Source organism: Chanos chanos, chromosome 6, assembly GCF_902362185.1.
Source record: "Chanos chanos chromosome 6, fChaCha1.1, whole genome shotgun sequence".
NCBI classification, from domain to species: domain Eukaryota; kingdom Metazoa; phylum Chordata; class Actinopteri; order Gonorynchiformes; family Chanidae; genus Chanos; species Chanos chanos.
The window spans coordinates 46362284-46373846 of record NC_044500.1 but is presented as its reverse complement, the minus strand read 5'-3'; the positions used below and the strand labels follow the sequence as shown (position 1 = coordinate 46373846).

The following is an 11563-nucleotide window of genomic DNA, read 5'->3' as shown; positions in this document are numbered from 1 at the left end:
ATTTATACATCTACAGCTTAGAACACAGCAACAGAGGGGAGGTAACTGTAGAAATATGAAAGAACCATAAAATGATCCTACCTTTAAATGCTAAAACTGAATTTTTGTTCATGGAAATTTTAGATGCCATGCGATTGTAGATCTTGTGTATTTTCAAGGAAGCCAGTTTTGTGTTAAGGGTTAGTATAAAGGTCACATGGGCCTGATATCCGTCTTGGGATAAAAATCCTACTTAGCTGAAGGCTTAGATCCAACCGATGCGGATAGATGGATATCATATCAAAGTTACAGTGTTAATCGTTAGCTCAGGAGTGTTAACCATAATCTCAGATAAAACTGTTGACATTAACTCCTCAAAATAATGGTATTCTTAGGGAGGTATATAAGCAGCCATATGCGACTGCACACACATACTTGACAGGGTAGCTTCTTGGTGAGTTCGTGTGATTTCTTTCTGATCGTGTGTCATTTCTTTGAACATAAGTGAAGATGAATGGCACTGAAGGCAACAACTTCTACGTTCCTATGTCCAACCGGACAGGGCTTGTAAGGAGCCCGTTTGAGTACACTCAGTACTACTTGGCAGAGCCATGGAAATTCAAGGCACTTGCTTTCTACATGTTTTTGCTAATTTGCTTTGGGTTACCCATCAATGGTCTGACATTGGTGGTCACAGCTCAGCACAAAAAACTTAGACAACCGCTCAACTACATTCTGGTCAACTTGGCTTTTTCTGGAACGATCATGGTCATTTTTGGATTCACTGTTGCATTCTACTGTTCCTTTTGTGGCTACCTGATCTTAGGCCCAGTGGGTTGTGTGATGGAGGGCTTCTTTTCAACTATTGGAGGTGAGACCCTTTTTGGACACAGCTTAAAGAACCGTAACCAGTTGAACCTGGTTTGGATAGGGTTTATTGCGACAAGTCATAAGGATCTGACTTTTTCTCTCTTTCAATAGGTCAGGTGTCTCTGTGGTCACTTGTGGTGCTGGCTGTGGAAAGGTACATCGTGGTCTGCAAGCCAATGGGCAGCTTCAAATTTGGTGCCAATCACGCTGTTGCAGGAATTGCTTTCACATGGATCATGGCATTGAGCTGTGCAGTGCCTCCCCTTGTTGGCTGGTCCAGGTAAACCTGCTACAGCAGATCATGTAGGTTAGACAAATGAATCTTTGGTCAGTAACCAAATGATATCTTGTTCTAGAGCATGGCTACTGAATGTATGATCCTTTATTTCAGAGTTAGGTGGATTGAAGGGTGCCACTAGTAATTCCGTGAAATGCGCTAACAGTACATAAAAGATCCACACCATTTACCCATCGATGTTAAACATTATTAAATAGTTCTTTATTTTGCATAGCAATTCCACAGTTCTGTGATTTATAAAGTAGGAGGCAAACTTAGGTACTTTTCTCTTGATCACATAATTTCCTTTAATTCTCGCAGGTATATTCCAGAGGGTCTTCAAACTTCATGCGGCCCAGATTACTACACCCTCAACCCTGAATACAGCAATGAATCCTACGTCATGTACTTGTTCTCTTGCCATTTTTGTGTACCTGTCACAACCATCTTCTTCACTTATGGGCGACTTGTATGCACAGTCAAGGCGGTAAGACATTTTGCTAGCTTGGAAAAATATAAACCATATTCTTTTTGTGTAGTCATAATAATACACTAATGTGCATCCCTTAATCCGTTCAATCATCAGGCGGCAGCTTCTCAGCAGGATTCTGCATCCACCCAGAAGGCTGAGAAAGAAGTGACCCGAATGGTCATCCTGATGGTTTTGGGTTTCTTGCTGGCTTGGGTTCCCTATGCTAGCTTTGCTGCTTGGATCTTCTTCAACAGGGGCGCTGCCTTCTCTGCTCAGGCTTTGGCAATCCCTGCCTTTTTCTCCAAGACTTCTGCCTTATTCAATCCTGTTATCTATGTGCTCCTAAACAAACAGGTAGGTATTCCTTTATCACTGTAAATTCTTAACTACTTAATGAACATATATATCATATTGAAAACCTATATTATTCTTTAGCATGTGGTTAAAGCCATGCAGTTTTTGGGATTACTCTATGCTTCAAGTTGTTAATTTTGCTCTCTCTCCAGTTCCGTAACTGTATGCTGACCACTCTGTTCTGTGGTAAGAACCCTCTTGGTGATGAGGAGTCCTCTACTGTCTCCACCAGCAAAACAGAGGTTTCTTCAGTGTCTCCAGCATAGAGAATTAATGGAAATGCCTCCCTGGTCTTGTTTGCTTTCAGTGATGAGTGAATTGGCTCAAAAAATGATATGTGCATCATCTGACCAATTCTGGAATACGACTATTTTTTTTTGTTTCTTTGTTTTCTCAAGCAAATTTTGTACTGCTTATCAAGCACAATCCATCAAGGCATCCTGGGTGTTTGTATTCACTAATTTTTGATACATGGTAGTCTGACAGAACGCACATTGGACAGAAACGTTCAAGAAACTCTTTTATTTTGTTTTGTTCCTTTCTTTTCTTTCTGTCTTTCTTTCTTTTTTTTTTTTACAATACAACATTGCCAGGGATTATATTTTTTTACCTGTCACTTTGCATGTCCTACTCATGCCCTAATTAGTTTAAAGTCATAACAGGTTCAAATGGGGGGATACTAGGAGGAGTCAAATGCTTCCAGTAAAGTACATTAAGCAGTTGATGCTTGGTGTTCAACAGATTCAAAATGTAGGATTGTGACACTTTACTAAATTGTCCTGCTGTATTGTTTTAATGTTTCAATTGTTTTATGTAGTAAGCCATAATCTTATTTTCCTGGTTTAATTAACCTCTATACTATTGTAAATATTCTATAAATACATACAAAACAAAACAAAAAAACAAACAAACAAACAAACAAAAAAACAGCCCAATTAAAAAAAGTGCATGCATTCAAAAAGGGGTTATTGTATTGTGTGTTAATTATTGTTTATTTATATAGTGTGTTCTCAGGTTCTTTTGCACATCCAACAAATTCTGAGAGCTTTCTTGAACAATTACCAGATGCTTTTCCCCCCCAAGATGTAAACATCTCTTATGATTCTCCTGTAGTCTTATTACTCATTTAAATAATTTGTGGAGTTCTATGCTAGAATAATAGTCCATGAAAGCTACTTACCCTGTGATTACCTTATAACTAGTCAGACATTTATGTTTTTTAGTCCTTTCTTCGTTTTAACAATTTTTTTAATTTCAGCTAACAAGATAACAAGCAGTTCAAGTAAGACAATATCAATACTTCATCACTTGGTGGGTTAAATCTGGATTATTGATAATACAAAAACAGCTGCTTCACTCATGTTTTCAAAATTTAAATCTGCTTTACAAATGTACTTACACTTCATGACATACATCAGAACGACTGCTGTGATAGAAAAGGCCTCCGGGAACTAAATGAACAAATTCTGTGTGAGTGGTTGAATATTACAAACACTGATGTGTTAACAACTGAGCATAGAGTCTTATGAGAATAGTGGGCAGGGAAATGCCACCCCTCAGATTATAGACCAGTCTCAAACCTAATCTGCCTCTTAGCACCGTCAGAAAGCCCTGAATAAATCCCTATAGGATAAGACAGATATCATAACGAATCAAGTCCCTGCAGGTCAACCTTGGGATGACCCCTTTAGCTGTTATGAAGTTTGATCTTAGGCAAAGCTCCTTAATAGTGAGGCTACACCCCGTTTGAACCTTTGGGAATCTTCTTGGAAGACTATATAAGCATGTGCATGCCAGACTGTAGGATGGACTTGTGTGAAGGGACTCTTGGTGGACTTTAGCAGTAGCTGAGTATTTCCTCTCGTCTCTTGGCTTTGCGCTTAACTGAGTGAAGATGAATGGCACTGAAGGCAACAACTTTTATGTTCCTATGTCCAACAGGACAGGACTAGTGAGGAATCCATTTGAGTACACTCAGTACTACTTAGCAGAGCCATGGAAATTCAAGGCACTTGCTTTCTACATGTTTTTGCTAATTTGCTTTGGGTTACCCATCAATGGTCTGACATTGGTGGTCACAGCTCAGCACAAAAAACTTAGACAACCGCTCAACTACATTCTGGTCAACTTGGCTTTTGCCGGAACGATCATGGTCATTTTTGGATTCACTGTTTCATTCTACTGTTCCCTTTGTGGCTACATGAGCTTAGGCCCATTGGGTTGTGTGATGGAGGGCTTCTTTGCAACACTTGGAGGTGAGACCCTTTTTGGACACAGCTTAAAGAACTGTAACCAGTACAACCTGGTTTGGATAGGGTTTATTGCGACAAGTCATAAGGATCTGACTTTTTCTCTCTTTCAATAGGTCAGGTGTCTCTGTGGTCACTTGTGGTGCTGGCTGTGGAAAGGTACATCGTGGTCTGCAAGCCAATGGGCAGCTTCAAATTTGGTGCCAATCACGCTATTGCAGGAATTGCTTTCACATGGATCATGGCACTGAGCTGTGCAGCACCTCCCCTCGTTGGTTGGTCCAGGTAAACATTCCAGGTTGTCTCTTTTGGGGTGGGGCAGAATTGGCTCTGTAGATTAGTGGTGGATTATGCATTGCAATGAGCTGATTTGAGTCTTTGGTTTAACAGATGACAAGAACCTTTTAATCTTTCATTTCCTCAGTCTAATACACATCTCTTTCATGTTTACATTTCTGGATTTTTTTTTTTGGTCACAGGTATATTCCAGAGGGTCTTCAGACCTCGTGTGGCCCGGATTACTACACCTTGAACCCTACATTCAACAATGAGTCATACGTCATGTACATGTTCAGCTGTCATTTCTGCATTCCTGTGACCACTATCTTCTTCACTTATGGAAATCTTGTTTGCACAGTCAAGGCGGTAAGAAAACGTTCTGATAATCTGCTTATTGTAATGTGGTATTTGTAAGATTCTCTTGCTCAGTTCTCTTTCTCAACCCAACCAACAGGCAGCAGCTTCTCAGCAGGATTCCGCATCCACCCAGAAGGCTGAGAAAGAAGTGACCCGAATGGTCATCCTGATGGTTTTGGGTTTCTTGCTGGCTTGGGTTCCCTATGCTAGCTTTGCTGCTTGGATCTTCTTCAACAGGGGCGCTGCCTTCTCTGCTCAGGCTTTGGCAATCCCTGCCTTTTTCTCCAAGACTTCTGCCTTATTCAATCCTGTTATCTATGTACTCCTCAACAAACAGGTGAGTAATTAAAATGTCCTTACTCAACAACCAGTAATGTTTGCCACACTCTTTAACAGTAACTGTACCTCTTACATTCACTGTTATGAAGCTTATTCTATGTTTTTTATTTTTTGCATGGAATTTAGAACATTTTTCTTTTTTTTGCTAAATGGCTGTTGTTTTCTATTTTCCAGTTCCGTAACTGCATGCTGACCACTCTGTTCTGTGGTAAGAACCCTCTTGGTGATGAAGAGTCCTCTACTGTCTCCACCAGCAAAACAGAGGTGTCCTCAGTGTCTCCAGCATAAACTAATCTCCTTATCTGACTATACCCAGCTAATTCGTACTGACTGCTGTTCTTCCATTAATCTGCTGTTTAAATATGGAAACTCATGCGTGAAAAGCCTGAATAATCTGAAATTCTTCTGTTACATTTCACAGATTTGTTCTGTATTGTGTCTGTGTATTTTCACAAACATTAGTACAAATGAAACTGAATTAATTTTTTCCAGATCTGGGTCAAACCTTTTTTCAAGTGACGTTAAGGCAGTCTTTCATAAACAGATTTGTTCTGAGTGCATATCACATTCTTTTTCAATAACTGTATATGCATAACTTCAAAATTGTTTATATCCTACATTTTCAAGTGAATGCAAATTGATAATTCTCTTGTTATGAAACTTGTATGCACCACTGGCTTATCCTAACATTCTTCTTCCACATCAAGTCATACCTTTGAAAGAGGAAATGAGGTTAATACGGTCTACTCTCCTGGATTTCTGTTTGGTCAAAAAGCAAGGTTTTCTTTTTTTCTGTAAAGACAGCAGACTGCAAGGACTTGATGGATTCGGTGCTGATGCTTCTGACAAATGAAATCAACAGTCAAGATGATTCGTATCTCATAACCATAGTTTTGTTGTTGAAAAATGTTTTGTTGGACGGATTTATTTTTATGTTAATATGAAATCAGCACTTATTTTGTTGATCCGATCATATTATCATTCATTGTAAATATTTTATAAATAACTACAATATATAGAAACATTCTAATAAATGCATGCATTCAAAAAACAATTTGGATTATTGTTATCTTCTGGTTACTATATTCTCTTAATTGCATTCTGAGAGTTTTGATCAATAATTACATAACTAGTTAATTTTTTTAACATTATATGACTCAGATTTTTTAAGTTGGTGATTTTGTTCTTTTAATCATGTTCTGAATGTTTTTTTTTTTATCAGTAACTAGATAACTAGGATAATGTTTCGACATTGTCTGACTCAGATTTTATGAGCTTGTAGTTTGGTTTTGCCTGTTGTGGGTAATGGTAATGTTATCTTTACTGAGAAACTGATCAGTCAAGTGATTTGTGGTAAGTCCTTAGATGAAAAGATTCTGTGACGTATCAGCTAAAAAAGAAAGCCAACACACACCCTCACTTTTAAGGGATAAGTAAATTAGGCAGTTAAACATCAAGATCAAAAGCACATTACACAAGAGGTACTACTTTTTGGGATTCTGCAAAATCATGGAATAGTTTATTAATAGTCACTCAGTTGAAAGGTAGGTAAAAATGACTTTGTGGCCAAACCATTGTTCACATCCAAACTGACTAAATGCATAGTCCTTCTATGGTAATTATCTTGCAATTAAATGATAATGCTGTATACAAATAGCCAGTTCATGAAAAATGTCACAGCTTTTTATACTTTAAATCCTGTAGCTGTCAAAGAGTAGGCAGCTTCTGACATATCTTATTGATTTGAAGGTGCAACATGCTGTGAACATACTTTGAATAACTATTTATTTTAAAGGTTTTAAAACCTTTTTTCCCCCATGACATTCATTTTGCCATTACATATTTCCATGACTGGAGATTATATGACAACCTCTTATCTCTGAATTAGTTTAGAGTTAAAAAAAGTCAACAAATCTTAAACCTTATTTTCATTCAGTGAAGATAGGTATAATAGTTCAGGTAACAGCCAATGTAGATGTGTCTTTACTAGTTATGAACTCAGATTCTGACATATTTCCCCTAATTCAGACACTTAGACTCATCTCGTTCTTTACTTTAATCTTGGCTCTCTACATAAGCACATAAAAGGTCATGCTCGAGGTCATGAAGATTTTGCTTATTCACTTCATGACATTCATAAAAATAAATGCCAAGAACGCTAAAGTCTTCTATAAATTGGTGAAAAAAAGTCTATTTGAACGATTCTATTACAGCAAGTGTTCATTTCTATTGTGGGTGGGTTGTTCCCACCAAACATTAGTTACAGAGAGAGGATGAGGGAAGGAAAGCACTTGTGGTGTGGGAGTGAGCAGTGAGTTGTCTTAGAACAGGGGGGCAATGTCATGGCATGGTTCAGATTACAGACAAGCCACATACTTAACCTGCCGCTTGGCACTGTCAGAAAGCTAAGATTAAATCCCTATTAGGGAAGGAAGATAGATATCATATCAAGTCTGTGCTCTGTACGTCAACCTTGGGGGTCAGCCTCGTAACTGTTATGAAGATTGAACCAAGGTAAAGCTCCTTACTAGAGTGATCACACCCAATCTGAAGCTGGGGGAATCTCATTGGAAGACTATATAAGCATGTGAATGTCAGGCGGCAGAATGGACTTGCATAGGGAGTCACTTGGTGAACTTTAGCAGTAGCTGAGTATTTCCTCTCGTCTCTTGGGTTTGCGCTTAACCGAGTGAAGATGAATGGTACTGAAGGCAACAACTTTTACATTCCTATGTCCAACCGGACAGGGCTTGTAAGGAGCCCGTTTGAGTACACTCAGTACTACTTAGCAGAGCCATGGAAATTCAAGGCACTTGCTTTCTACATGTTTTTGCTAATTTGCTTTGGGTTTCCCATCAATGGTCTGACATTGGTGGTCACAGCTCAGCACAAAAAACTTCGGCAACCACTCAACTTCATTTTGGTTAACTTGGCTTTTGCCGGGTTGATTATGGTCATCTTTGGATTCAGTTGTTCATTCTACTGTTCCCTTTGTGGCTACTTTGCTTTGGGGCCAATGGGCTGTGCCATTGAAGGCTTCTTTGCAACACTTGGAGGTGAGTCCCATGAATGCATCAACAGACAGTTTGTCACAGGTTGGTCTACTTTGTCAAATCTTTTTCATCTTCCCCTCTCTCTTTCTCTTGAAAAGGTCAGGTCTCCCTGTGGTCACTTGTGGTCCTGGCTGTGGAAAGGTACATCGTGGTCTGCAAGCCAATGGGCAGCTTCAAATTTGGTGCCAATCATGCTATTGCAGGAATTGCTTTCACATGGATCATGGCACTGAGCTGTGCAGCGCCTCCCCTTGTTGGCTGGTCCAGGTAATTTTTTTGAGGGCAAATCTTTTAGGGTGGGGTGAGATGAAATAGGTTTAGTCCCAGATTCACCTGATGAGCAGAATCTTTTGTTCTTCTGTTTCTCAAGATTAACGCTCTAAATTAATACTCTTTCTGACTTTTCTGGCTGTGGGATAATCCAGATAAAAACAAAAGCAAACAAACAAACAAACAAACAAACAAACAAACAAACAGACAGACAGACAGACAGGAGGATAGAAACAAAAGATACCATGAAACAACGACCATCATCATGGGACTTCTGCAAATCCTTGTCGTTGCAGTGTGAATAGAATCTGACAGTAAGAGTACCTAAGACCTGTGTTTTGACATCTTTATATTGGCTACTTGTTTCCTTTGGGACTGGTGGGACTTAATGATGGGACTTCCAAATTCCTTTAATTGCTCTTAAAGCTTTTAATGGTCAATCATCTGTATATATTTCTGACATAGCCTGACAGAATATACATTAAACTATAACTTAAGGTTTTCTGGAGCAAGCTTTACTCAATATTCTAAGAGTAAAATACAAAAACTGTCCTTTAGCAGCCTTCGGATATTTTGTGCCTAAGACAGGGAATGTTGCATATTCATCAGCCACTAGGTTTTAAGAGCAGTTCAAGATTACATTATTTTGCATTTGATTAATGAATTAATTTATCTATTTGTTGACTTCAACTCAATCCTTATTTTAATCACTTCTGTTTCTTTATTTTAATTTTTTTGGATTCACATTTTGTCACGATTTATTTATTTACTCCATCTGCTTCTTTTGTCTAATTGTTTTCTTTATAATTTTATATTTGTTATTCTCCTCTATTTTGTCTTGAGAAGCAGCTGGGTTTCTTCCTCTTCTTCTTCTTCTTCTTCTTCTTCTTTCTCTTCTTCTTCCTCCTCTTCTTCTTCCTCGTACTGCTTGGCAGTTTAACTGATTAACCTTTTTGAACTGTTTACTCTCAAAGGTATATTCCAGAGGGAATGCAGACCTCGTGTGGCCCGGATTACTACACCTTGAACCCTGCATTCAACAATGAATCATACGTCCTGTACATGTTCAGCTGTCATTTCTGCATTCCTGTGACCACTATCTTCTTCACTTATGGAAATCTTGTTTGCACAGTCAAGGCGGTAAGAACACGTTCTGATAATCTGCTTATTGTAATGTGGTATTTGTAAGATTCTCTTGCTCAGTTCTCTTTCTCAACCCAACCAACAGGCAGCAGCTTCTCAGCAGGATTCTGCATCCACCCAGAAGGCTGAGAAAGAAGTGACCCGAATGGTCATCCTAATGGTTGTGGGTTTCTTGCTGGCTTGGGTTCCCTATGCTAGCTTTGCTGCTTGGATCTTCTTCAACAGGGGGGCTGCTTTCTCTGCCCAAGCAATGGCTGTTCCTGCCTTTTTCTCCAAGAGTTCCGCCTTATTCAATCCCATCATCTATGTTCTCCTCAACAAACAGGTAGGACACACTGGAGTCCTAGATGTACATTTCTATAGTCTTGGTTCTTCTTAGCCCATTTTTTGATTACTGTTAGATATGTAAATGACAAGCAAAAACAATTGTAAGAATGCGTGTTTTGAGTATGCGCTCAGTACCTTTTTGAGGGTACATTATTTACTATGTCTTTGCTTCCTTTTTTGAGTCCTGACTGTGTTTTTATCTCTCCAGTTCCGTAACTGCATGCTGACCACTCTGTTCTGTGGTAAGAACCCTCTTGGCGATGAAGAGTCCTCTACTGTCTCCACCAGCAAAACAGAGGTGTCCTCAGTGTCTCCAGCATAGATATATTTCATTTGCCAATCCTTTTCTGACACTTTTAAATCAGCAATACAAGTATGGATCCATATATCTGTTCCTATGTCTGGGTTACAGCTTAATCTGCATCACGTAATCAGTTTAAGTGGTTAATCTTGTGGAATACTGCGTTTTACAGATTTTCGCCTGTTTTCAGTGAGAATCACACCACCCATATAAAATTTGGTTCAGTCTGCACTTCTAGGTCTTCTAAGTCCTCCTTTATGTTTCTGTTTTCATACAGCTTTGTCCCAATTTGAAATGAGTAGTTTTCTTGTCATGAGGTAGATCACAAGATAGATCATCGTATGAGGACATTTGACTAATATTGGGAGGACTCTAGAGAGAGTAATGTTCTCCACAAGTGTGAAATGAACTGCTCCTCCACCTATTGGCTGTTTTACTGAAAACAGAAGGACAGAGTGTACCACTAAATCTAAAGCATAAGCCTCTTTCCAACTTATTACAACAAGGTCACTTAACGGTGCAAAGTGTATCTGCACAGAGTGGTAAAACCTTAATCTGGATGTAGCAAACTGTTCTCTTCAACTATGTCTTTTCAAATGATGGACGTCAAGAGTTTATTTTTTATTTAATTGTTTTGTTTGTTTGCTGATTGTATGGCTAACAATTTTTGTTAGCGTTTCTTCCTGTAAATACTTTATAAATGCTATAAATGCTATAAAAATTAAAAAATAGGTCATTAAAATGCATGCATCAAAATATTTCTTGTGTGTCTCCTGTTTCTTTCTTTCTTTCTTTCTAACTATGATGATCATTCTGTATCTAAATAATATTCAGTAATAGGCAGAAGATGAGTGTAAAGCAAAACTAAAGAAAAGATAAACACTTAGTGCACAATATTAGGGATGACAAATCTAGGGAAAGATATATTCAGTTCCATTCTAACTCCACATTCCCTCTCACACATTTAATTCTGTAATTAGGACAGAAATACAACACACGTGTAGCATGTAGATCTCTTCTAAGTAAAGTCTGCTTCCCCTCTGGAACCTATATCATGAACAACTTGAAACATTTACTTGATAAGTACACCTTATCAATAAACACTTGGTGAGCTCACTTATCTGAACTCAGGTTCCAGCTCTTGATGTAAGACTGCTTTGTGTTTCAGTACAGTCATTATTTTAATGAACCCCTCCTCTAAATATTAGTTGCTGAAAAGGTTTATTTGCAGAGTAAAAAAAAATGTATGTTTTAAATATGTAATTGCTTGGAGCTGAGCGAATGTTATACATA

The 11563-nt window shown here is 38.5% G+C and overlaps 3 protein-coding genes across 3 annotated transcripts; all 3 read left to right on the top strand.

Moving 5' to 3' along the window:
* Positions 1–489: 489 nt before the first annotated feature.
* On the top strand, positions 490–2218 carry LOC115813692 (green-sensitive opsin-1-like). The gene is made up of 5 exons (XM_030776240.1): positions 490–850; positions 961–1129; positions 1448–1613; positions 1713–1952; positions 2105–2218. Exons 1-5 carry the CDS (start codon positions 490–492, stop codon positions 2216–2218), a joined length of 1050 nt encoding a protein of 349 aa, XP_030632100.1.
* Positions 2219–3846: 1628 nt separating this feature from the next.
* On the top strand, positions 3847–5464 carry LOC115813696 (green-sensitive opsin-1). Its single transcript, XM_030776243.1, has 5 exons — positions 3847–4207; positions 4318–4486; positions 4681–4846; positions 4935–5174; positions 5351–5464. The coding sequence occupies exons 1-5, from the start codon at positions 3847–3849 to the stop codon at positions 5462–5464; spliced, it is 1050 nt and encodes a 349-aa protein (XP_030632103.1).
* A 2404-nt stretch (positions 5465–7868) lies between these two features.
* On the top strand, positions 7869–10291 carry LOC115814196 (green-sensitive opsin-1-like). The gene is made up of 5 exons (XM_030776937.1): positions 7869–8232; positions 8328–8496; positions 9474–9639; positions 9728–9967; positions 10178–10291. Exons 1-5 carry the CDS (start codon positions 7872–7874, stop codon positions 10289–10291), a joined length of 1050 nt encoding a protein of 349 aa, XP_030632797.1. The 5' UTR covers positions 7869–7871.
* Positions 10292–11563: the final 1272 nt, after the last annotated feature.

Bases quoted from the DNA above. Each gene is read 5' to 3' on its own strand.
- LOC115813692 (XM_030776240.1), top strand. From the start codon at position 490: ATGAATGGCACTGAAGGCAACAACTTCTACGTTCCTATGTCCAACCGG. The intron at 851-960 runs GTGAGACCCTTT...CTCTTTCAATAG, and splicing joins CTTCTTTTCAACTATTGGAG to GTCAGGTGTCTCTGTGGTCA. The intron at 1,130-1,447 runs GTAAACCTGCTA...TAATTCTCGCAG, and splicing joins CCCCTTGTTGGCTGGTCCAG to GTATATTCCAGAGGGTCTTC.
- LOC115813696 (XM_030776243.1), top strand. From the start codon at position 3,847: ATGAATGGCACTGAAGGCAACAACTTTTATGTTCCTATGTCCAACAGG. The intron at 4,208-4,317 runs GTGAGACCCTTT...CTCTTTCAATAG, and splicing joins CTTCTTTGCAACACTTGGAG to GTCAGGTGTCTCTGTGGTCA. The intron at 4,847-4,934 runs GTAAGAAAACGT...CCCAACCAACAG, and splicing joins TTGTTTGCACAGTCAAGGCG to GCAGCAGCTTCTCAGCAGGA.
- LOC115814196 (XM_030776937.1), top strand. From the start codon at position 7,872: ATGAATGGTACTGAAGGCAACAACTTTTACATTCCTATGTCCAACCGG. The intron at 8,233-8,327 runs GTGAGTCCCATG...TCTCTTGAAAAG, and splicing joins CTTCTTTGCAACACTTGGAG to GTCAGGTCTCCCTGTGGTCA. The intron at 9,640-9,727 runs GTAAGAACACGT...CCCAACCAACAG, and splicing joins TTGTTTGCACAGTCAAGGCG to GCAGCAGCTTCTCAGCAGGA.